Here is a 25,040-nt window from a genome sequence, read left to right on the forward strand (position 1 = left end):
TTACAATTTTAAAATACTTATGATTAAAATTTTCTTTTCTATTTTATAAAATTATATAATTATTTATATAACAATATTATTTATGTAATTTTAACTTTTTGAAAAGGAGGTACTTTCTTTTTCATTTAAAAAAAAGATATATAATGATTATTTGTATTAAATAATTTATAACATTTGTATATATTATTTAATTGTGTCATAGATAGGTAATTAGTAAAAATCTGTTAAAGTTTTTCTAACTATTAAAAATTAAACATAAAATACACTCCTTTAAATATAGATATATTTTAAAAGTATAGCATATTTTTTTTGGTAAATATTTAATTAGAATTAAAAAAATTAGTTTAAATAATATATTTATAATTTTAAAATATATAAAATATTGTATAAATATGAAATATCATTTAAAAAATATACTTTAATTTTTATTAAGATAGAAAAAATAAACTTGAATAATTAAATATATATCTATATATAATAAATAAGAATACTTTTTTTTTATCTAATAATCTTTCCTCTTTTCTAAGAAATAGTAATTACATAAAATACTTAAATGTTTATAAAAAAAAAAATTTTCTATAATCTTTTTAATTACCATTGAAAAAAAATGAAGTTTAAGTAACTAGTTGATTACTGTACTTTAGGTATAGTTTTTTTTTTTTCTTGTAAAATTTTATCTCTTCCATTAATATATTATACTAAATTTCAAAATGTTACTTTATTATTTTTTTGTACTTTGTATATATATATATATATAATATATTTCATTATTTAATTAATGTTAACTAAAAAATCGTAATTTTCGTAAAATGTTTTTAGTAAAATAATATTGTTTTAATAATATTATAAAAATCATTATAAAATATTAATTATTTTTCTATAGATAATAATAAATGGATTCGTGTGGAAACTCGTCAACTATTTCAACAAGCTCACCATCCTCCGAAAAATGGGATGATTTTTCAAGTGATATAGAAAGCCCATTGTTTCTTCGTACTCGTGCACGTTCAATTTTAAACATTGAAAGGGAGTTTTACTATGATACAGAAGTTATTGTTATTGGTATGTCACCTATTTATAATATATTACTTTTTTTTTTTTTTTTATAATTAATATATTTTTTATTTATTTTTTTTTATTTTTTAGGAAATGGACCAGCTGGTATAGCATTATCAGCATTCCTTTCTGGTATACAACCATATTATGATAGTACACTTGAACATCCAGATTCCTCATTTCATCAAAAACTTCTTGATGGTAACAATGAAGTTAATCTTTTATATAGAGTATGTTTTAATAATATTTCAAATAAATATTTATATATAGCTTTTAAATAAAGCTACTTTATATTTTTAAACTAATAATTTCAAACTGTTTAAAACTATTTTTAATTAATAATTATTTTTAGTTTTTATTAATTAAACTTGTTTTAACAAGACTTAAATTTGTCTTTAACTAAAAAATGTCTTAATTCTTTTTTTAACAATTAAAGGATTAATAATATAAAAAAAATAATATATTATTTTGAATATATTAATTATTATTATAATAAATATAATAATTTTTTTATAGAATATTGATTGGTTTGAAGAAGAATTTCAATATCTTATAAAACCAGGTTCAACAACTGAAGCATCTTTTTATGATATTCTTAATGTACCATTAAATAATGGTGATAATCATAGTTTATTAAAAATTAAGAAAGGTGAATCTGCATGTATTCCTCATTTAGTTATTGGATCAGGAAATATAGGTGGATCATGGAATACTTATGATGATGAAATGTTATCATTAAGTTTTGATAGTGGTTTAGATTTACCAGGATATAGTGTAAAAGAATTTTTAAATTGTCCACATTTAAATGTACGCTTACCAGCTCGTATTATAAGAGAATACTTTAAAAGTTATGTTGATAAAATGGGATTGTATAGAAATTTTATTTCTAATACAAAAGTTATAGGAATTGAAAAATTATGTGATGTATCAAGTAAAAGAGAATTTTGGAGTGTAACATGTTTAAATGAAGGAAGTTTATTACCACATACTTTAACATGTAAAAAAATTGTTTTGGGTATAGGTAAAAATGTTATTCAAAAACTTGATCTCAAAGGTGTTTATAATGAGGATAAAATTGTATATGAATTACGTGATTTAAAAAATAAGATAGAATATTTAAGGAAAGAACATACATTAAATGTAAATAATTTTTTTAATTCAAATAGTTTATTTCACTATTTTTTATGTCAAAAAAAGGATAATTTTAATAAAGTTATTAAAGTTATTGTTATTGGTGATGGTTATGGTGCAGCTGATGTTGTATCATATTGTTTATCTATGGGAATACAAACAATACATGTTATTAAACGTAATAAATTACAAATGAAAAGTATGTTTATTATAATATATATATATATATCTTTTTTTAATAATATAAATTTTTTTTAGATCATAAATTAAGTTCAATTTCTGATTCTATATACCCAGAATATTCATCAATATACCGGTTAATGATGGGAAGAATAAATAATCCTAATTATGTAAAATATTTAGGAGCATCAATATCACAAATTTATGACGATGATGTTGTTATTGATACACCTAAAGGAAAAATAAATGAAAATTATACATTTATTGTTCCATGTATTGGTAAAAAAACTGATGATACTTTACAATTAAATAATTTTAAAATATCCCAGACTTACAGAAGTCATTATGATCCAACAATTTTTGGTATTGGTTCATTTATAGGTGATCATTATGTACGTGAATGTGTTGGTGGAGCAATGGCTGTAGCAAGAATGCTAATAAATACAGATTAATAATTTTATTTTATTTAGTAGAAAAAGTTAATTTTTTTTTTGGTTTATTCAATTATTTCGCAATCATTTTTTTTATAATAGTATATATATTTTTATATATACTTTTATTAATTTAATTAATTTATTAATTAATTATTATTGCAACATTAATTTTATTTAAAATTAATTTTTTGTTTATCTTATTTTTTTTACTTCTCTTTTAAATTCCTTAAATATACTTAAAAAAGTGTATTTTTAGTTCTTTCTAGTAAATTAATTTGTCATTATAAATATTTGATTGAAAAAAATGATTGTTTTGTCACAGAAAATATTTGTATCTTTTGTAACAACTTTATTTTATGTCAAAGTTTATGTGAATAATTAATTTGATGTTAATTAAGTAAATTAAATAAGTTTTTTTTACTGTAATTTTTTACATTCATAAAATAAATTTTTTTTTTTTTAATTTAAGATTCATATTTATGTAAAATTCATTTATAAAAATATAACATCAAGCACGGTTTCTTTAATATTTTCTTATATTGAGACTAAACTTTACCTCTAAATAATTTCAAATAATTTTTGGAAGCAGATACTAAAGTTAATATTTTTTGCTTCAACATCTACGTGAAAATATAAATTTTTTATTAAAAAATTTTCTCATCATATTTGTCATCATCATTTTGTATTTGGATCGTAAACAATAATTAAGCATATATTTATTTTATATTTGTGATAAGAATAAGGCACAATAAAATAAAAAAAAAATAATTTTAATCCAAATAATTTGGGGTTAATAAAAAAACTTTTCTACAATTAAAAGATACGATTTTGTTGATTAAAAAAAAAGAAAAAATGTAAATTAGTAATAATTAATAAAGTAAACAAATTTTTTTTTAACCTTTAAAAAGGATATTTAGAATTTGCGTTGATTTTGTTATTGTATCATTTGGAATATCTTTTTTTATCTAAATATTTTTTTTTCTTTAATGTAATAAGAATTATAATATCATTATATATATATATATATATAAATATATTCAACATTGAACAGATTCATTTGTAATATTAAAACCAATACATGTTAGTGCGTGTTTTGCATTACGTCTAACAACTTCAGAAGTATCATAATTCATAACATATTCTAATTGTTTTAAAACATTTCTTGGTTTAAGAATTGATAAAACTCTACATGATGCTATTCTTGTTTTTTCATCATCATCCTCCAATAATGCTAAGAAACATGTTGTTAAATCTTCTGCTAATTCAGCATTTGAATTAACTAAATATAAACAAACTGGTTGAATAGACTCTTCTTTTTCTGATAACAAAACTAAAGCTATTGATCTTAAACTTTCTATTGGTGGTACCATAGGAATATTTTTTAATCTATACATTATTTCAGCAATTTCATTACAATCATCACTACTTAATTTTTTTGATATCCATCCTTCATGAGCTAAATTTTCAAAATATGTCTTAATTTTTTTACCACGTAATGTTGATATAAATTGATATAATGAAACTGAAGAAGTATTCCAATACATTTCATCACACATTACTTTCATAAATCGTGAAATAACTAAAAAATAAAAATTATAAAAAATTAATTAATTTTTTTTTAAGTTACCTTGATTTACAAGATCTGGATATCTAACTGATACAATTGGTGAAACATATTCATAAAGTTTAATTGTTAATTCTTTTGTTGGAATAATAAGGAATGAGCTAAGAGAATAACATATTCCTAACCATAATTCTTGAATATCACATTCAACACCTAATTCTGATAACATATTTGAAACATTTGGTATATTTGGTAAATTATCATTAATAAGCATCATTTCTTCTAATGCTAATGTTGAATTATCTAAATTACCTAACAATTGACTAATTTTATATTCAAATGGTGTTCTATTAACAATTTGTGTTAATGTTTTAACAATATTTAATGCATTTATAAGATGATGTTTTAAACAATCATCTAATTGACTATTTGAGGTTGCTGATTTATATAAATCAAATGAATATTCAGAAACAGACATAACATCACCACCATTATTCCATGGTCTTACAATACCATTATTAGAAATATCTGACATTGACATTTGATCAAAAACTATTCCTAATGATTTTCTACGATCTCTAAATTGTTTGAAACGTCTTTGTGATGGTCCACAGGATCCACTTAATGTACTATTATTATATTGTCTTTCTGATATTACTGGTGAATAATTATTACCACCACAATATGAACGATTAATTGTATATTGTGAAGTATTTTTATTTAATCCAATATTTCCACTTAATTTAGATATTGATGAATTATTAAAACTTTCAACTAAAACATTATCATCTAAATCATCATATTGTATCATAGAATGATTATTTGATTCTTTATTATTTACTGATGTATACATATTTCCTTTTTTATTATTACTATATCCACTATTAATATCTCTATTTTTTGCTATTTTACCAAATTTACGATCTTCAATGATGTTAGCACGATTAAACTTTAATACGCTTTCCCATGATAACATTCCTGCCTCAAATGCATTAATTTCAACAATTTCATTTTTTCTTAATATAGATATATTTTCTCTAAGAACATCAATAATACCTAATAATTCATCAATAATTTTTAGACCTTGTTCAGAGTTATTTGAAACATCACTACCAATACCAGATGAATTTGATGTTGTACTAGTAAAGAATGATTCATTAATATCTTTATTATTAAATTGTATTGTTTGTTCTGTTGAGTGTCTTTCATCAACATTACCATTATCAGATATTGCTTTAGGTGATGGTGTACCATTATTTCTTGATATTGTTGTATCATCTGGTACAGATAATTGATTCATTGAAACTGAACGATTCCATGATTTTTGTTTTTTATTATTAAGGAATTTACCAGAAAAGAATTTAGATGATCGTTGATTTTCTTCAATTGTTGGTATTTCATCCTCAAGTTCAAATATATTTTCATTATCAATATTATTTTTAGAACGTGATAATTCTTTTAATGCTGATAACTAAAAAAATATAATAAAAAAAATATGTATATTATTTTTAGCTTTATAAAAACTTACTGAATCTAATGTAGGAATACTTTTAGATAAATTATTATAAGCAGCATCTAAAAGTGTTGTTGATGCTCTCCATTGATCTTTTTGTATATTACTTTCACCTTTATTTTTATTTCTTTTTTTATCTCTCAAAACAATTCTTGGTCTATTTTTTTCATTATCATTTCCTAAACTTGATTTAGCTCTTGTTACTGGATGACTAACACAAAAACTTGTTGAATTTTTAACAGTTATTGTTGGTGAATATGGCATTGATGTAAGTTGTGTAGCACTTCTAACTAAATTTGTAGTTGGTAATGTTGATTGATTAGAAATTGTTTTTGATGCTAATAATGGTATCCATGTAATTATAAATTGTAATTTTATTGTACCAGAAGAATTAAGATTCATTGTAACTAATTGTGATGTTGTTGTAAAAAAACTAGATGGATCAAAATTACGTTCACTTAAAGTTTTTGATTTAAAAAATTTAACTTCTTGTACTTTAACTTCTATTGGATGTGTTGGAAGACATTCTAACATAATTGTTGTTGTATCCCATATTTGTGTTTTATCAGGTAATGTTTTACCTCTACTTTTAATTTTTTGATTACCATGTTTAAATGATACTTCAAATGTATCACCAGTTGTTAATCTAGCAAAACCAATTATACCTAAAAAAAATAATATTATATATATTTTATGATAAAATTTACCTTTTATTTCTAATTGTAATCTTCCCATCATATTAGATATTTCTAATTCAATACATAAAGATGATTTATCTATATTAGTTAATTTATTAATTAATTCTTTTTTATTATTAGATATCTTACTATTTAATTGTGAAGATTTTGATAAAGAATTAGAATTAAATATAAAATTAGTAACAGTTGTTAAAAAAGAACTAGACGGTGTTATAAAAGAATGATTACAATCTTCTGTGATTGTTTTATTATTAAAGGTATCACTTATATTGATGTTTGTTTTAGAAGAAAACCTTCGAGTTAACTTATTTTTATTTATACAAACTTCTTCTTCCTGTAAAGGTTTGATGTTATTTTTTGATATATGAGAATGTTCTCCAACTGTTGATGTTAGCGTTTGTGAAAATTGCCTATTACTAATAATTATGTTATTCTCTTTACTATTATTTGAAGGTCCTTGAGGGGAAGTAATCACCTGATTTGTATTAATCAAACTTGTTCTCCTAACACAATTTGAAGCTAGTAATTGTTTTTTTAAACTTGTTGTTGTGGACAATGTATAATTAGATAATGATTGTCTAGTACTTGTAATTGAGTCAGATCTTGATATTAAAGAATCTAAAAAACAATAAAAATAAATAAATATATGTCATTTATAAAATGATAATTTTTTATTTTTAATACTTTAACATTATATATTATTATATATAAATTTAAATAAATAATAATAAATAAAAAAAAAAATAGATTGAATAAAAAAAATTATATAGAAAGGTGCTTATGAAATCAAATAAACATATAATCATACAAAAAAATAAATTATTTCTCAATAGGATATATACATATATATATATATGATTCTCCTCATTTAGATGGTAAAAAAAAATATAATATAATAGGGGAGATAGAAAAGTTTAATAAAAAATAAATAAGGTAATAAAACATTTTTTATTAAAATTTTATAATATGATATTTAAAATATTATTAACATATGAATAAAAATAAATAGCTATTATTATAAAAAAAAATCAAATAACTGTTGGTTAATTGTGTTAATAAATATTATACAATTTTTTAAATTTTTTTTTTTTTGGAAGAAAAAAATTAATTATAAGAATATAATTATAAAATATAAATAAATCAAATAAAAAAGATTGTTAAAAATATTTTTAAGTATTTATTAACAATAATATAATAAATTTTTTTAATTATATTTATTATAATAAAATTATCTTGTATTATATGGAATTAAAAATAATTTTTTTTTATATAAAATCATTTATAATATTAATAATTAAGAACATAGAAGTAAAATTGTAATGTGATATTATGAAAAATGATTGGAATGTTAAAAATAATGTTATTTGTAAGAATGTTAAAAAAAAGTAGGTTTATTAATTTTTTTGACTCATTAATTGAATGTCTTAGACCTAGTTTTAATAATAATATTATTATAAAAATAAATGTATAATGTTTTTTTTTATCATTATGATGATTAAATATAAATATATATGTATAATATATGAATATTATAATGCCTTCAATGTTCCTTGGCCTTTTCAATAATATGTATTAAAATGTATATAATTTTGAAATGTGTAGAGGTTAAGGATTCAATTATAAATGGCCTTTCTTCTCATCACTAGAAACATATATAAATATCAATACAATTTTTTTTTTCTAACAATAATAATAATAATAACAATATATAAATATAAATATATTAGATACACATTTTGAATAAATAACATGAATTGAATTAAGTATACAGATTGTTTCTTAATATCATATTTTATTATTATATTTTTTAGCAAAACAAAAATAATAATCTATATTTAGAGATGAAAAGTAAGCATAAAATAATTTTTATTTAAACTTAAATAGTACAAATTTTAAAAGATATTAAAACTAATAAAGGCAATTTAAAAATGTAATTTTTTTTTAAATGTCATATTACAATAGTTTACTTTACTATTTTATCATTAAAAGAAAAAGTAACAATGAATTTTATGTCTTAAAAAAAAAAGTAAAATTATTTTATTATCTTTCTTTTCATAGTATAACTACACTTAACTATAAAAGGTTATTTGAAATAACTTTTTGAATATGAATAATTATATTATTACTGTTAAATTTTAATTTCTTCTTAATATATATAATTTTATTATATTGTAAAAAGAAATTTAAAAAAATTAAATAATTATAATATGGTCAGGTCAAAAAAAAAAGAAAATTTTAATTATATTGTTAAAATTAAATTTAATAATTTTTTTATTGACATAACCTTAATTCCTCATAAGATTGTAAAGATAATAAAAAGATAACAAAAAAAAATCTTTTTTGTAGATAAAAGTAGGAATATATAAATATTAAAAAAAACAAATATTAATTAAAAATTTCATCTACATGTATAAATAAATTTCTCTAAAGTTTGAAAATTTTTTAATAAAATAAAAAAGAAATAATAATAAAATAAAAAATTTTTTTATTTTTAAAAATTATTCTTTATCATGAGAAACAAATATATAATATTTATAAATAAATAGTTGTATTAATATCTCTATTTATAAATATAATATTTTAAAAATTACAATATATAAAAAGATACAAAAAGATATAAAATATGAGAAAAGATATGAAGAGGTAAAAATTAATATTATATTTATTTTTAAAAATACATAATTTTGATAATAAAGTTAAGATTAAAGTTATTTTATCAAAAGAGTTACTCTTGTTTAAGAAAGTTTTATAATGAATATCTTATTTATGTTATTTAAATTATAACAATTTTTAAGTACCATCATAAGTATAAATGAAAGTTTTTGTAACTACATTGAAATATACTATCATTCCTCTATTATTGTAATATTTTATAAATATATAATTTATTATTGTTAATATTGTTACAATAATATATATATATATATATATATATAATAAATTTATATTATTTTTAAAATTATTATAATAGTATATATATATATCAATGTTATTGTAAGCAATTAACTAAAAAGATGTAAATTTTTATATAATATATATATATAAATGTTAAAGAAAATAAGAGAAAGTATGATGATAAAGGAATGCTTGGTCAAAAGTTTAGAGGAATGATAAAAAGATATGAATATATAGTCATAATAGAAAATATCATTATTGATATATATTTAATAATACTACTATAAATATTTAACGTAAACAAATAAAAATATAATTTTACTTAAACATTTTAATCTTTATAATTCTTAATAATTTTTTTTTGAAACAATCATGACACACCTAAAAATTTTTATACTCTCTTTATTTTATGAAACTTTTTTTTTAATACATTATCATTTTATTTATATTATCTATCTATTTTATATATATATATATATATTTACATTACTTATCATTATTTTTTTTTATTTATAATATATAATAATAATTTGTTATAAGAATACAATAATCTTTAATAAAAATACTTATTTTTTTTTTATTAGTTATTAAAAGGACAATTTAATAATATATTAAAAAGAATTAATTTATCATTACAAGAAAATTGAGGTAATTCCAATATATCTTAAAAAGACCATCTCAACAAATAAATATAAAATGGTAAAGTAATTAGGTAAATAAATAAGGTAAATAAAAAATTATTTAAATGTATTACTTTACTTTTTAAGAATGATTAAAGAATGACTTGTTAAGAAGGCCATGAAAAGGTAATATAATAATTTATTGGCATTTTATATATCAATAGATAAACTTTTCACATAAATAGTATAACTTTATATGTATATATATATATAACTTTAATAAAGGGAAAGTTGGAAAAAGTAATATATATATAAAATAGTGATAGACCATTTTTGTAAGATATAAGTCTTTTTAATTAAAGAAACCTGAAACCTTATTCTTTTTTACTTTGTTAGACTTATTAATATATTATCATCTTCATATAAATACATATAAATGAATAAATGTAACAATTAAAAATTTTAAAAAGTAAGAAAGTAATGTTTACCTGATTAACATATGCTTATTATAACATGTCAAGTATGGCCTCTAACAAATAGAATATGTATAAATATAAAAAAAAAATCTGCATATTTATTTGTAAAAAAAAATTTGATGTATATATATGTAAAGTAAAAGAAAAATATGTTTATAAGAATTGATAAATAAGTTTAAAATATGAGGTTAAAAGTAAATTAAAGTCATTTTGTAAAATTTATTATTATAATTAATAATAACTTAAATGGTAAAACGTTATAACTTTAAAGAAAAACTTTTTTTTTTGTTTTATTATTGTACCTCCTAAAACTTATAATTGTATGGTTCATGAGAATACAAAGATTTTTTTTTCTCCCTTGTTTAAACTTCAATGACATCTTTCATTATTAAATCATGTATTAAGTGAACCATACCTAATTACATATTATGATTGTTTCTTGAGATAAAAAACAATAAAATTCATTGAAAAAGGTGATCTCACAATAAAAGATGCCTTGATAATAATTGAAGACAAGGCTATTTAAAAAGTTTAAATGTTATTTGTTGTTTTTTTTTCTTAATAACCATCTTAAAAATAATTTCTTTTATCTTATAAAAGTATTGTCAAACAATGGTACTTTATAACAAAAAAATATTTAAAGTTTAGATACTTTAATATATCAACATTGAAAAAAAAACAATAAAGAAAAGAATAAAATTTGTACATTGACAATTTAATTAATGATAAAAAAAATTTTTTGTATTACATAATTTATAATACAAAAGAGAGAAATATGATAAAAAAAAAATATGACTTTGACAATATAAGACATCCATTGAAATATAGAAGGTTATAACTATAAAATAGAGGTATGGAAAAAAAAAATATATATATATATAAATATATAATTGAGATATAATAAAGCTGGTTAGAAAAAATTAATATTATATTATTTAGATGTGTCTATATATAAATAATATTGTAATTAGTGTTTACCAGAATGAATGTGTAAATGCCAGACAGATAATAAAATTATTTTTGAAGGATAATTATTTTTAAAATTACTAAAAAGAGATAATAAAAAGTTATATAATGTCTTTTGTTAGATCTACTTTCTATTATAGGAATGCTTTTATTGACAAATAAGTACAAATTTTTAATTGTTACTATTATATATATATATTTAAAATATTCATTAAAAAAATTTTTTGTGTAAATAATTTAGTTTATTAAAAGTTAGTTGTTATAGAAAATTAGCTTTAATTTAATAATTATTTAATTATTTATTGAAATAAAAATGACGTCATAAAATAAGCTAATATTATAATATTATTTATAAATAATAATTTTAAATGATTAAATTGTCATAAGTTTTGAGTTTTAAATGATTTATAGATAAATACAATATTGTCAATTTGTTTCATTGGACCATAATTTATATAAATATAAGATTTAAATTTAATAGAACTCTCCTGATATATATATATTTATATTATTAATAAATTATTACAAATATATATTATTTCCTCATTCTTTACATATAATAATGTCAATTTAAACCTTTTTAATTTATTATATAGCATATATGAGGAAATTATTATTAATATATATATATATATGTTATAATGTTTTGTTTGTTAAATTCTTATACAATAGTAATTAATCATTTATAATGTCTTATATAATATTAAAGATAAATTAAAGTAATATAATAAAGAATGATTATAACAAAATTTGATGGTTTCTCCATTTATAGTAGAAACAAAAAAAAGTAGAAAAATAATAAAAATTAATAAAAATAAAATTTCAAGTATTTTATAATAATAGTAATGAGAATATAACTAAAGATTGTTTATTTATATCTTATACAAGTATAGTAATTAATTGAAGATAAAAAGAAGTAATTATATTTAATTAATTTTTATGTTTATCTTAAAAATAAGTATTAAATATAGATATTATCATATATATATATAAGGAATAACTGAATCCGTAGGTAATTAATAATTTTAAGATATTATATAGACAATTTAAAAAAGTTTTTTTTTTAAAAAAATATAAAACTACATTAGTTTAAAATATAAAAAATTGTTGTAGAAAGAGAAGAAAACAGGTGTCGTTCATTTTTTATAGTATTTTATATTTAATTAATTAGATAAAAAAAAATAATAAAATGTGTGAAAATGAAAATATTTTAGTGAAATTTTAAAATATAATTTTTTTTTTAAAATTAGTCAAAAGAATAATGTTGTTATTATTTAAATAATTACACATTTAAATGTATTAAAAAAAAATATTGATAATATGATGATATAAATGGAAAATAAAGAGTCATTCATTAAATATAAAGATGTGTAATGTTCACGTGAATAGTAAGTATATATCTTTGTAACAATAATATTGTAAATCATTGCTTTAACCTCAAAAAGGTAACGGTACCTTTTATAGACCATGTTCTAATGAGTGAATAGATAATTAAAAATAGGGGAGATAAATCACAATGTGAATATATTATATATAAATACATTTATATAGATGGATATTGAAATAATCATCCGATATATATATATATATATATATATATATATAGGTTTTTAGAAAAGCCGATGTCATCTAATGTTTTATTGCATAAAATATGGTTAATAGAAATGAGGTATTAAATTTTAGAATTTTAATAGCTTATTATAAAACAAGAAGGTAATTACAATTAATTTTCTTTTTCTGGATAATTCTTAATTAAATATATAAACAAATGTTTCTTTTTTTTTATATGCTTATTTTATAAATTTAAAATATGTAATTATAATTTTAAAAAAAAGCATATATACATATAAAAGTATATTAATATGACAGTATCAATTTATAGAAATCAAACGAAATTTTCCTATATCAAAACTAATATGTATATATGTAAATTTTTATGTAAAATATAAATGAATATAATGATAATAATTGTAAATTGAATAATGTTATTATATAAGGTATCTTTGAATTAGAATTCTTTTTTTTTCAATTAAATGATAATGCAAAATTTTAATGATAGTGTAGCAAAAATATATGATTCAATTAAATTATAATTCTAAATAATATAATTAATGTATAGAATAATAAGTTATTTTAAATACAAAATATATACCAAAATCTGGATTTTATAATTAAGAAGATTTTTAGATGGACAATTATATATATTATATAAATTGCTTTTTTTTTCTTAAAATAGTTTTATAAAACAATTTTGTAAGCCATAAAAATTAGAAATAATAAAAATTTTAAATTAAAAATAAGAAAATAAAAGTATACTTTTAATGATATTACATTAAACTAAGAACTTCTTTTTTTTAAAAAATGATAAATTAATTTAATGAAATTGCAACATCAAAATTATACGTATAATTTATTCTATTATACAAAAATAAAAAGAAAAGATAAAAAATATTTTATTTGGTAGAGATGAGAAAAGTTTTACCTTTGTAAATATTTATCATACATATACTTTTGTTTTAAATGTAAATTTTTGATTTTTAAAGTAGGTTTAGGGTAAAAAATTGTTCTACTATAAGGATATTTAGATGTCTCTTGTAAGATGTTTGACGTTTCCCTATCTAAAATCTTTTGGAGGTTATACTTATATTTGAAATATAAAAAATTTTAAGGTATTACATTTTTTTTTTACACATATATTTACATGGAATAAATTTTTAATATTATTATGTGTAAAATATATTGTACAGATGTGTGGCATATATCATTGTCTAAAATAACATAAAAAAAAATAAAAATGTTATAAATTTTGATGTAATCTGATGACAAGGACACTGTAAAAATTTGATTTTTGAAGTTATTCATCAATCCACAAAACAGTAGGAGAATTTTGTAAAATATTATATAAATAAAAAAAAAAGTAAAATCAAAAAGTAATTTTTTTTTAATATATTGAAAATAAAAAAAATTTTATGACTTTGTTTACAAGAGTAAACTAGATTTATTAATTTTATAAAATTTATTCTTTTAGCTTAATTTTATCATTAGTAAGGTTCTTTTTTTTAGTCTTGTTTTATCATTTTATAATGAAATAAAAGTAAATATAAAATGAAAGCTATAAAAAAAATATTTTAAAGATTTCTTTCAAATATGTATAGTAAATTTTAATAGAAAAAAATAATAAATGATATAATTTTTTACAATCAAGAAATATAAATATACATAAACACTTCATACATTAAAAAGTAAAAAGATTTTTTTTTCTTTGTCAATAAATTGTTTGAATAGAAAAGAATGCTAAGAATAATTTAAAATATTTAAATATAATAGATTACATTTTTTGTTAATGTAAAAAAAAGTTAATATTTTCAATGCATTATATTATTAAATAGTGAAAGAATTGTATTTTTTTTTTAAAATATAATAATTAATAATCAAAACTACATTTTTATTTTATAAATCAGTATTTCTTTGATAATAATCTTTTAGTTCTTTTAAATAATACTTTAATATCTTTTTAACATACCTTTACTTTTTTTATATAATTTTGTATTTTCAACTGGTATTTCTTTCTTATTTTCCTTGATTATCGAGTCCTGAAATGAGGGATCAGATAAAATATTATCTCCATCATTAAATACTTCATTTTGTTCACCATTAGATGGTAACGATTTCAATGAGGATGTTGTTGATACTATCATTGAGGATTCTTCGTAATTCCCTTTTAATTGATAGTAAAGTGTTAAAATTTTTTCAGAATAAATATTATAAATCTTATAATTTTCTTTTTGTAATTCTAATTCCTAAAAAAAAAGAACAAAATATTTAATAAATTAGTATATTAGTAAGTAATGTAAGGTATATTTCTTAACAATATAAAAGTATCAAAAGAAAAGAAAATAAAAAGATTATAAACTTACATTTTCAAGTCTTAATTTATCAAGGCTCTCACAAGAAGTTTTATACTCATTAATAATAATTTGCTTTTTGTTAGTAGAATTATTTATTTGTAATTCCTTTTTAATATCATAATTAATCTTTTCATCACTTTTATTTATATTATTCGTGAGGTACTCAGTCTCCTGAACACCTTCTTTGAATTCTTTATCAACAAAATTTAAATTATTATTTACCTTATCATTTGTATCATATAAAAGTAATTCTTTTGATATACCTTCATTCCTAATTAAACCATTTTGTTTTTTTTCTAATTCACCTTCTAAACGTTCAATTTCTTCTTCAAAAAATGTAGTATATTTAACAAATCCAACATATAATCGTTCTGTTAATGTTATAAAACGTTCATTCTTATTCATCATTTAAATAATAATAACCAATAATAGTATTTATCAAAAAAATTAAATAATTCAAAATTTTTCTTTTAAATTAATACAAATAATAATCTATCATAAAATGAATATTATCTAAAAAAAAACACTATAAATTTTAAGAAATGAAAGTTATTATGACAAGTTTTAAAATAAATAAATATTAAAAATTAGTGTTGCATGCCCTTTTTTCTTATAAAAATAGTAAGTGTTAATTTAACAAATAAAAATATTTTATTATAATAATCACGCATCATATAAACATATTTAAATAAAAGAATGATCTGTTAAGTTATTTGATTAAAAAAAAAAAAGATTTGCAAAAAGAATTGATATTAAAAAAAATTTTTTCATAGGGAAATATAATAATATATTAAGTGACAATAAGCCAGTTTTAAAATAAAAACTAATTTCCGAATCTTGAATTTTAACAAGTTATCAAGATTTAAAAGAATTATTGGGAGAAAGTAATTTTTAAAAATAAATCATTAAACAAATTACTTTTGTATAAGAACTATTGAGATAAAGTTATAAGAGAGATATGTCAAAATTTTGTAAAAAAAAAGTGATAGTAAAATGAAGTATTTAGGAATAATTAAGTAACAATAGTCATTGTTTCCTTTGATATTTTTAAAAATTATGATAATAATAATAATGTAAATATATGATAACTTGATAATATGAGCACAAAATATATTCTTTTTGTTACGTATTGATAAAGTGAATTAACATTTTTTCATCAATCTATTTTAAAATAAGATATTAAGGTAAAAATTTCTTTTCTATAAATATCTAGACATTATATATATATATATCTTTTAAAGTATAATATAAAAATAGTAATTAAATAAATGATACATTATAAAATAAAAGAAAGTTTGAAAAATTGTAAAATCCACTTTCATAAAATAAAAGCAAAATTAAAGATTCCATTAAAATATCTTTAAAAAAATGTATGTTAATAAAATTTATAACTCAATGAGGAAAACAAAAATTTATTGTAAGGTAAATAATTTTAATTTTATAGTTTCATGGTAATAAATAACCATAAATAAGAAACTAGTTAAAAAATCAAAAAAAGATAATAATGTTATTTACCATTAAATTAAATGCTAAACCAAAATGTTGATATAGTATAAAAAAGATAAACTTTATAAAAAAAAATTTTTTTATGTTTTCTTTATGCAAAAAATAAATTTTATTAAAGAAACAGTATAATATATTGGTATTTAAAAAAAATTTTTTTTAATCTAGTAATAGTTTAACAATTAACATTTTTTTTGTTATTAAAAATGCAGAAATAAAATGATAATAAAAAAAACAATAAAATTTTAAGTATATTTTATATATTTAAAATAAAATATTAATAATATTATTGAAAAAGTAAGAAATTTTGAATGTAATCTTCTTTATATTTAACTTATCTTTTGTTAGTGACAATAATTATTAAAAAGAAATTATTAAGAAAAGTCATGATAACAAGAATAGATATATATATAAGTTTAAAACTACAGACAGTTGATAATTATTACTTTGAGAAGAGAAAAATTTTTAGCGGATTAAAAAATTTATTATAAGATAAAACAAAAAGAATGAAGTACATATATCTGGTGTGATCATTTAAGAAAACCGTGAATTGACATGTATTATTGTAGATAAATATGAATGTTTAAAGAATAAGCTGATTGAGCTTAGTTAACAAAAACTAGCTTCTAATCAACTTTTTTTTAAGGTATTTGAAATATTCCTTTTCTTTGATCATTAATAGAAGACAGGTAAGAATTATAATCAAATGATGTGATTATTATAATTTGATGTGCTAAAATAATACAAAGATTTTATTAATCACATATTTAATGCTAATTTTTTCTTTCTTTTTATAAAAATTTTTTTCCTCTAATATTTGTTTATCATGACAATAATTAATTATATGTTGTTAATATGAGAAATAAAAAGACAAAAATAATTTTAAAAATCGTAAATCATGACATTTTAAAATCATTAAAAATTAAAAGTAATAATTAAATTGTCTTGTAATTAGTCAATAATATAAATATTATTTTGTCAAGCTAATTAAAAATGTCAAAATAAAAACTTTATATTATAAAATAGAAAAAATGTAAAAAATTTATTTAAAAAAAAATAATTTTTAATCTCCTTGAATATATAAATTTAAAGTAAAAATTCAAAAATACTGATGATAATAGATAGAAAAATGTATGATAGTATAAAAATTATTTATAAGATATATTGAAGATTTTAAGAATGTTATTATTATACTTTCAGAAGTTTAAATATATAATATCTCTTACCACTTCTAGAATCATTGAATATTATATATACTTGTAGATTATTATATATATATCAAAAGTTATTTTCATTTTATTAGTAAACAAATTATAATTCCACTTTATAATAATAGGTATTAAACTTTCCTTTTTCTTCACTCTTTAATTATTTTCCTTTTTATCTTCAATAATTTAATTTACTACAAATTTTATATTTAAAATTATTTGTCAAAATACTTTATCAATTATAACTGATTACCTTAAAGTATCTTACATCCATTTATTGACATAACATATAATATTATTTTCATTTCTATTTTTGTTAAATACGTAACATATTACAATCATTATATTTTATTATTAATTTTACAACAAATTTTTAAAATATTAAAAGAATTTAAAAATAAATTTTATATGTTAAATAATATTGTTATAGTTATATAAAATTACTTAGTATTTATTTAATTTAAACGGGTATTAAAATATAATTTTTATGCAAACAATTAAAGAGAAGGTTAAAAAAAATTATTTTAAGATATTAAAAAAGATTATATAAAGAAAGATAATGATTAAAATATTAATAAAAATAATAAATTTTAAATGAGTTAGAAAGTGTTAAATTAGAAAGATAAAGTAGATATGAAAAAAAGAAAAATGGTTTTTTTCTTTATACTTCCTCTAAATTTTGATAACATATCAATGATTCTTGATTATTATATTGATATTTATTAATATTTGGTGAAATTTTTTCATATGAATTAATATTGTATAATGAGGAAGATGATGAATTAAGAGGTGTATATCTTGATACAGATTGTGTATTATCGTAACATTTATTAACATTTGAAAATGTTTGATATTTTGGATTTTGATAATTATATGATTCATTATTTATTGGTACAATATTATCTGTTCTTGTATACATTTGTGAGGTTTGTTGTTCTACTGCAAAAAGAGTATTTTGGGAATTTTCTGTAAAGGTATTTTGATAAAAATTATTATAATTTCCATCTACAATATTTGATCTTGTATTAGGATGAATATTAGGAAAATTTGTATGATATCTTGTTTGGGCTTGATAAGTTTGTGCAATATTATTTTGGGTATTACTATTAATAGTATTAGGTGGAATAGATATATTTATATTATTTGTATTTATATTATACAATTTTCTTTCATTATTCATAAGATTTTTAGTTAAATTATTTGCGCCACCATTGGAACCGTTATTACTACTATTATTATTATTATTACTACTACTACTACTACTACTACTAATATTATTATTATTAATATTAATATTATTATTATAAATAACACCATTTTTATTCTTCATATTTTGATATTGAAAGTATGACATGTTAGATAAATAATTAATTGGTTTTCTTGAATATGATGAGGTAATTCTATTATTATTAATTATTTTACTATTTGTATAATTTTTTGATGATTCATTATAAGGTTGAGGATTTATAATATTATTAGAATTATTTATATAATTTTGTCCATTTTCTGGTAAATTATTGTACATTTGAAAATTATTTCTAAGTGTAGTATTATTAATAATTTGTTTAGGATATTGATAATTGATTTGGTTATTTAGATAATTTGTATTATTTTGAGGTATATTGTTATTATAATTATCAGGAAAATATTGGGAAATTGGAATAGAATTATCTATATGATTATTTCTTATATTTTCATCACCATCATCAAATGGGTAATTTGGATTAAATGATATACGTGATAATGGGTTACTATTATTTATATTATAATCGTTTATTATGTTTTCTGGAATGTAACTTTCATGTGCTATTGTTGAATAATTAGTATAATTATAATTTTGTGATGATTCATCAACTTTTGTGCTCTCCATGCTTTTAAATCTTTTGGGACCTCTTTTACTGGGACAATTAAAAATAATTTCTTCCCCAATGAGAGGATAATTATTATTTTCATTAGTTATGTTAGGTATTTTAGATTTCTTAACATATTTTCTTCTTATAGATTTTTCAACACCATCTGTATTATATTGCTGTGGTAAAAAATTATAACTTTGTAATTGTTGTGGAAAATCATTAATTTCTCTTTCTTCTATATGTATCCTTGGTGGAGTGTCAACTTTACGAATAGCTGCTAATAATGTAGGAAATTTTTCACTACCTTCTATCACTAAAATAAATTAATTACAAATTTTTATATAATTAATAAAAAATATTATTACCATTCTCTACGACAGGTTGTAATGAATTATTTGTTAAATTATCTCTCATAATTATAGAAGTATTTATTTGTTTTTCTTTATTATCTCTGTTATTTAATTCAAGAATGTTTTTTAACCCTTTTGAATCAACATTCTTCATTTCAGAGATTAACTGATAATTAAAATAATAATTTTTTATTCTTAAAATGATATCAAAATTAATAATTAATTTAAAGAATAATAATATTGAAATTATAAAATAGTAACAATAATCAAATTATATATGAATACTTGAAATGTTAAAATACTTAATCCAATCAGATGTAGGTTTACTATTGCAACTTATAACTACCATCGTAAAATATCCAATGAGATGTAAAAAAGATTTAGTACGGTATAATAAAGGAAACATTTTACACTATTTAATTATAAATTTTATGTTATATTAATTTCTAACATAAAGTTGATAAATTATTTGTAAAAAAAAATGCTTATTAAAAGAAACACTATAAAAAAAATTGGGGGTTTTTTTTTAAAAAAAAAATGGTTTAAAAAAATGTACCTTACTATGAATCTAATATTTTTTTTTGTTGAAAGAAACAAAAACACTATTAACTTTAAAATATCTTTTTACTATAAACAATAATACTTCCCCTTTAAAGAAGTACATTTTCTTATTATAAATACACATTACATAATGGTATTTTTTTTATCAATAAAGAAAAAAAATTTTAGTTCTTCAGAATTATCTCACAAAATAAATTAAAGGCAAAATAATAAAAGTGATTTAAAATTATTTTAAATAAAAAAAAAAATATTTTAAAAAAAAATCATTTTTTAAATGGTATTTTGATAAGAAATTAAAAAATGAATAATATAAAACAAAAATGAATATCAACAAAATTAAAAATTAATATTATATTTTTTATTTCTTCAGTTTTTAAATAAATAGGAAGCTAAAATAAATATATTTATATATATATATTTTTTTTACGACATAAAAAAAAGATAACAACCTTATCAATTGATATAAGGGAGGGGAGACGAACAGTTACATAAAAATAGATTGCATAATCTTAAAAATATTCACTAGACATATAAAAATAATTGTAAGGAGAATAGGAAGGAGTGTATATAAATATACATATATAAAATTTATTTTCTAAACCTAATTTAGCTTAAACAATAAAATGTTTAACATTATAAAGTTGACGATTGATAAATGATAATGGTCTAGTCTAATGGCGAATAACAAATAATAGGTAGAATGAGTTAAAGGGATAGATTAGAACAAATTATATTAACCATCACATACTATTTTCTAATATTTCAACTTTTTGAAGTTATCTTGATAGAGAACGGGGTGTTAGTATGTGTTTTTCGTACAAAGACCAATACACACACACATACATCAATGTATGGCATATAACTTTATGATATTTTACTATAACATAATATAAAAAAAAATGTAGGGTAAAGTGAAATAAAAATCATAATTCACACTTTATCATATCATCCTATTCCACAATGTATATTTCTTTTTGCAAAAATATTTTTGTGTATTAATATGAAAAAAAATTTTTAATGTTACAAGATATAATGATTTACAAAAAAAAAAAGAAAAAAAAAATTTGGTTTACATATTAATAAAATAAATTAACATTTATAAAAGTATAAGATTAACATTTTAAAAATATTTCCTATCTTAATATAAATAAAAAAAAAAACTGAATTTAATAAAAAATAAAATTAAGTTTAATTTTAATAAATAAAAAAATTTTGAGCAAATAATGAGGGAATGTGTTGAAAAATATATGGCCTAGTTTATTTTAGCTTTTTGTTAGAGAAAAATTAATATTTAAATATGATATAAAAATTTTGAAACAAAAGTAGGGTAAATTAACTAAATTTAAAAGATTTTCATGACAATAATAATTAATTACTTTTTTAACCCGTAAAAGGTAATATATAACAAAATTATAATTATATAATATTTCTTAGATGATAAGACATGCGAGCCTAATTTTTAGATAAATAAATTAATATATGCATAATTTTTTTTCTATTCATAAAATTTGTCATGTTGTTTATATTATAATATACAATAATAAAATAATCTATTAAAAACTAATTAATCTTTTTTAACTACACATTGAAAAAAATATTATATATAGAAATAGGTATATAAAAAAATTTTTTTTATTCAATGTTAAAGAAAAACATATATTTTTTTACTAATAGAAAAAAAAAAAAATTGTATATATAACTATCAATTTACTATTTTAGCTGTTAGTTGTATTATAAATGTAGAATATTTGAAATATGTAATATATAGTGTTTTTAAAAATCGAACAGCCTTATAAAAAAACGAGTAACATTTGGTATTAAAACAAAATACTAAACACAATATATATAATTTTAAAATGATTAAAAGGAATGGTTTTTCCTTTTTTTTGGCATTACAAAAGAGAAAGGGAGAAATAAATTATTCAATTAAAGAATAAAAACCGCTCATTCTTTTTAAATTTTATATATATATATGTATACATAAATATGTATTTATATATATATATATATATATACATATAAATAAAAATTTGATTTAACAAGATAGGTGCAAATTATAAACAGATATTTATTACGATGTGTCACTGATCTTCTTCCTTCCTATATATCATTCTCTTATTTTAGTTTAAAACTCATTTTTCAAAACAATATTATTATAAACAAAAAGGAAATAGAATATAGAGACTGTCGGTTATCTCCTTTTGATAAAACATATATATATATAAATTTTAAAATATTATTTATATAATAAATGTTATATTATATTATATATAAAATGCATATTAATTTATAACTTTTGTGAAATGGATAAAAAAATTTTGTTAAAAAATTATATTTAATTTATAATTCACATATATATATATAAGATAATGATAAAAAAAAAGATTATTAATAAGACATGTAATATAGTATTTTAAGAATAATATATTTATTTTATTATTTCATATTTAAGAAAAATAAGATATTTTTCGTTTTAAATATATGTTTTATTACAAGAGAGTTTATTAATGATAAATTGTATATCTTATTAATGTTTTTTGATATATGAAATATTAGTTAAAAAAAAATAAAGTACTAATTTAAAATTAGGTGATATAATTTAATTTTTTATTAATAAAAAAATATTTTCTTACTATATATATACTATTTTTTTTTTATCAATTTTGGAAGTAATCTATTATCCAATATCATAATAAGATGAATAATTTTGTTATTTAGATATTTATAGGATGTTCAATATAATTAAAATTATCATAACCATGTCCAATAGCTATGATGATGCGTTTTAATAAACATTTATATAAATTTATCATTCCTTAAAGTTTTTTTTTTAAGTTTAAGACATTTTTATTAGTACCAATTACTGATAATGTGTTGACAGGATAATTAAATACGTTGTATATTTAATGTTATTTGATTATTATTTTTTTTTTTTTGTAGTAAAAATGATAAGATTTGTACAAAAAATTGTATCTTTTTATCTACAATAGCTTTCATGCATATCATTTTATAATTTTATAGAAAAATCTTTTTTTTATAAATATTTTTTTTTGTACAAAAAATAAAATAGATTTAAAAAAATATTTAAAAAGATATTATTTTTAATATTATTATTGTAAAAACTTTTCTCAACTATAGTTTATCATTATTTTGATAAAAACTTTTTCTTAGAGATAAAATTTAACATACAAAATAAAATAATTAACATTTATAACAATAATAATGTGAACTTTATAATATAAATATTTTCATGCATTGAAAAAGAATAAAACTATTTTTTAAATAATTATTAGCTATTATTTAATATTTTTATATAAATATTGGTATAAAAAGTAATGAAGTTTCATTGTATCTATAATTATCATTATTATTTTTGTATAGTTATTTTTAGGTATAAATATATTCTCTTAATTATTTCATCCATATCAATGTAGCGTAAATTGATATATTGAAGGCAATATAACAATTAACATTTGTAAGGCATCTTTTTTTGTCTTGTTAGTAGTATTACAATGAAAATGATTATTAGTTAATATAAGAGTACTTTGAAGGTCTTTTCTGTTCTTGCAATATATACATCTAACAATTTTAAAATTCTAATTTTTATTTTTCTTTCTTTTTAAAATACACTTATCTTATTTTAAAATTTTTTTTTCAGTGTTTTTTTTTATATATACACATATATATATATACTTGTAGAAAGGTTTAGCAAATATTATATTTTTTAAAAGCAAATTAAATTAATAAAAAAAAAAAAATGAGTAGAGCATCACAAGATATTGAAGATAATAATCAAAGAATAAATCTTCCACTTGATATTATTCACATGGGATTGTATATCGGAGCTATTCGTCCTGAAGATATTACAATTAATGGAGAAGATGCTCATATAACATTTGTTTCAAATCCAAGACCACAATTTTTAAATGGTAGAAGAGTATATGGTCGTGATGATATTTTTTATGAATTTATGAGAAGAGTACATATATTTATGAATAGAGATCCACATAAAGAGCGCAACGTTTTAGGAAATATAACATCATTCACTATCAATGCTGAAAATAAATATAGAGCAGCTTGATTTTTAAATGTCAATTTTATTTTCTTTTTCTATAGTTTATTAT

The 25,040-nt window shown here is 18.1% G+C and overlaps 4 protein-coding genes across 4 annotated transcripts; 2 read left to right on the forward strand and 2 right to left on the reverse strand.

Annotated features, from left to right (window-relative positions):
* Nucleotides 1–893: 893 nt before the first annotated feature.
* On the forward strand, nucleotides 894–2,819 carry SRAE_X000054000 (Hypothetical protein; the record flags this gene model as incomplete). Its single annotated transcript, XM_024644896.1, has 5 exons — nucleotides 894–1,062; nucleotides 1,147–1,286; nucleotides 1,573–2,196; nucleotides 2,254–2,386; nucleotides 2,446–2,819. The coding sequence occupies 5 exons, from the start codon at nucleotides 894–896 to the stop codon at nucleotides 2,817–2,819; spliced, it is 1,440 nt and encodes a 479-aa protein (XP_024510409.1).
* Nucleotides 2,820–3,838: 1,019 nt separating this feature from the next.
* On the reverse strand, nucleotides 3,839–15,849 carry SRAE_X000054100 (Armadillo-like helical domain and Armadillo-type fold domain-containing protein; the record flags this gene model as incomplete). The annotated part of the gene is made up of 8 exons (XM_024644897.1): nucleotides 3,839–4,380; nucleotides 4,429–5,670; nucleotides 5,716–5,836; nucleotides 5,894–6,543; nucleotides 6,586–6,654; nucleotides 6,706–7,194; nucleotides 15,057–15,333; nucleotides 15,451–15,849. The coding sequence occupies 8 exons, from the start codon at nucleotides 15,847–15,849 to the stop codon at nucleotides 3,839–3,841; spliced, it is 3,789 nt and encodes a 1,262-aa protein (XP_024510410.1).
* A 2,964-nt stretch (nucleotides 15,850–18,813) lies between these two features.
* On the reverse strand, nucleotides 18,814–20,509 carry SRAE_X000054200 (Hypothetical protein; the record flags this gene model as incomplete). Its single annotated transcript, XM_024644898.1, has 2 exons — nucleotides 18,814–20,318; nucleotides 20,371–20,509. 2 exons carry the CDS (start codon nucleotides 20,507–20,509, stop codon nucleotides 18,814–18,816), a joined length of 1,644 nt encoding a protein of 547 aa, XP_024510411.1.
* A 4,164-nt stretch (nucleotides 20,510–24,673) lies between these two features.
* On the forward strand, nucleotides 24,674–24,997 carry SRAE_X000054300 (Hypothetical protein; the record flags this gene model as incomplete). Its single annotated transcript, XM_024644899.1, has 1 exon — nucleotides 24,674–24,997. The coding sequence occupies one exon, from the start codon at nucleotides 24,674–24,676 to the stop codon at nucleotides 24,995–24,997; it is 324 nt and encodes a 107-aa protein (XP_024510412.1).
* Nucleotides 24,998–25,040: the final 43 nt, after the last annotated feature.

This window comes from Strongyloides ratti (genome assembly GCF_001040885.1).
Source record: "Strongyloides ratti genome assembly S_ratti_ED321, chromosome : X".
Taxonomy (NCBI): Eukaryota; Metazoa; Nematoda; class Chromadorea; order Rhabditida; family Strongyloididae; genus Strongyloides; species Strongyloides ratti.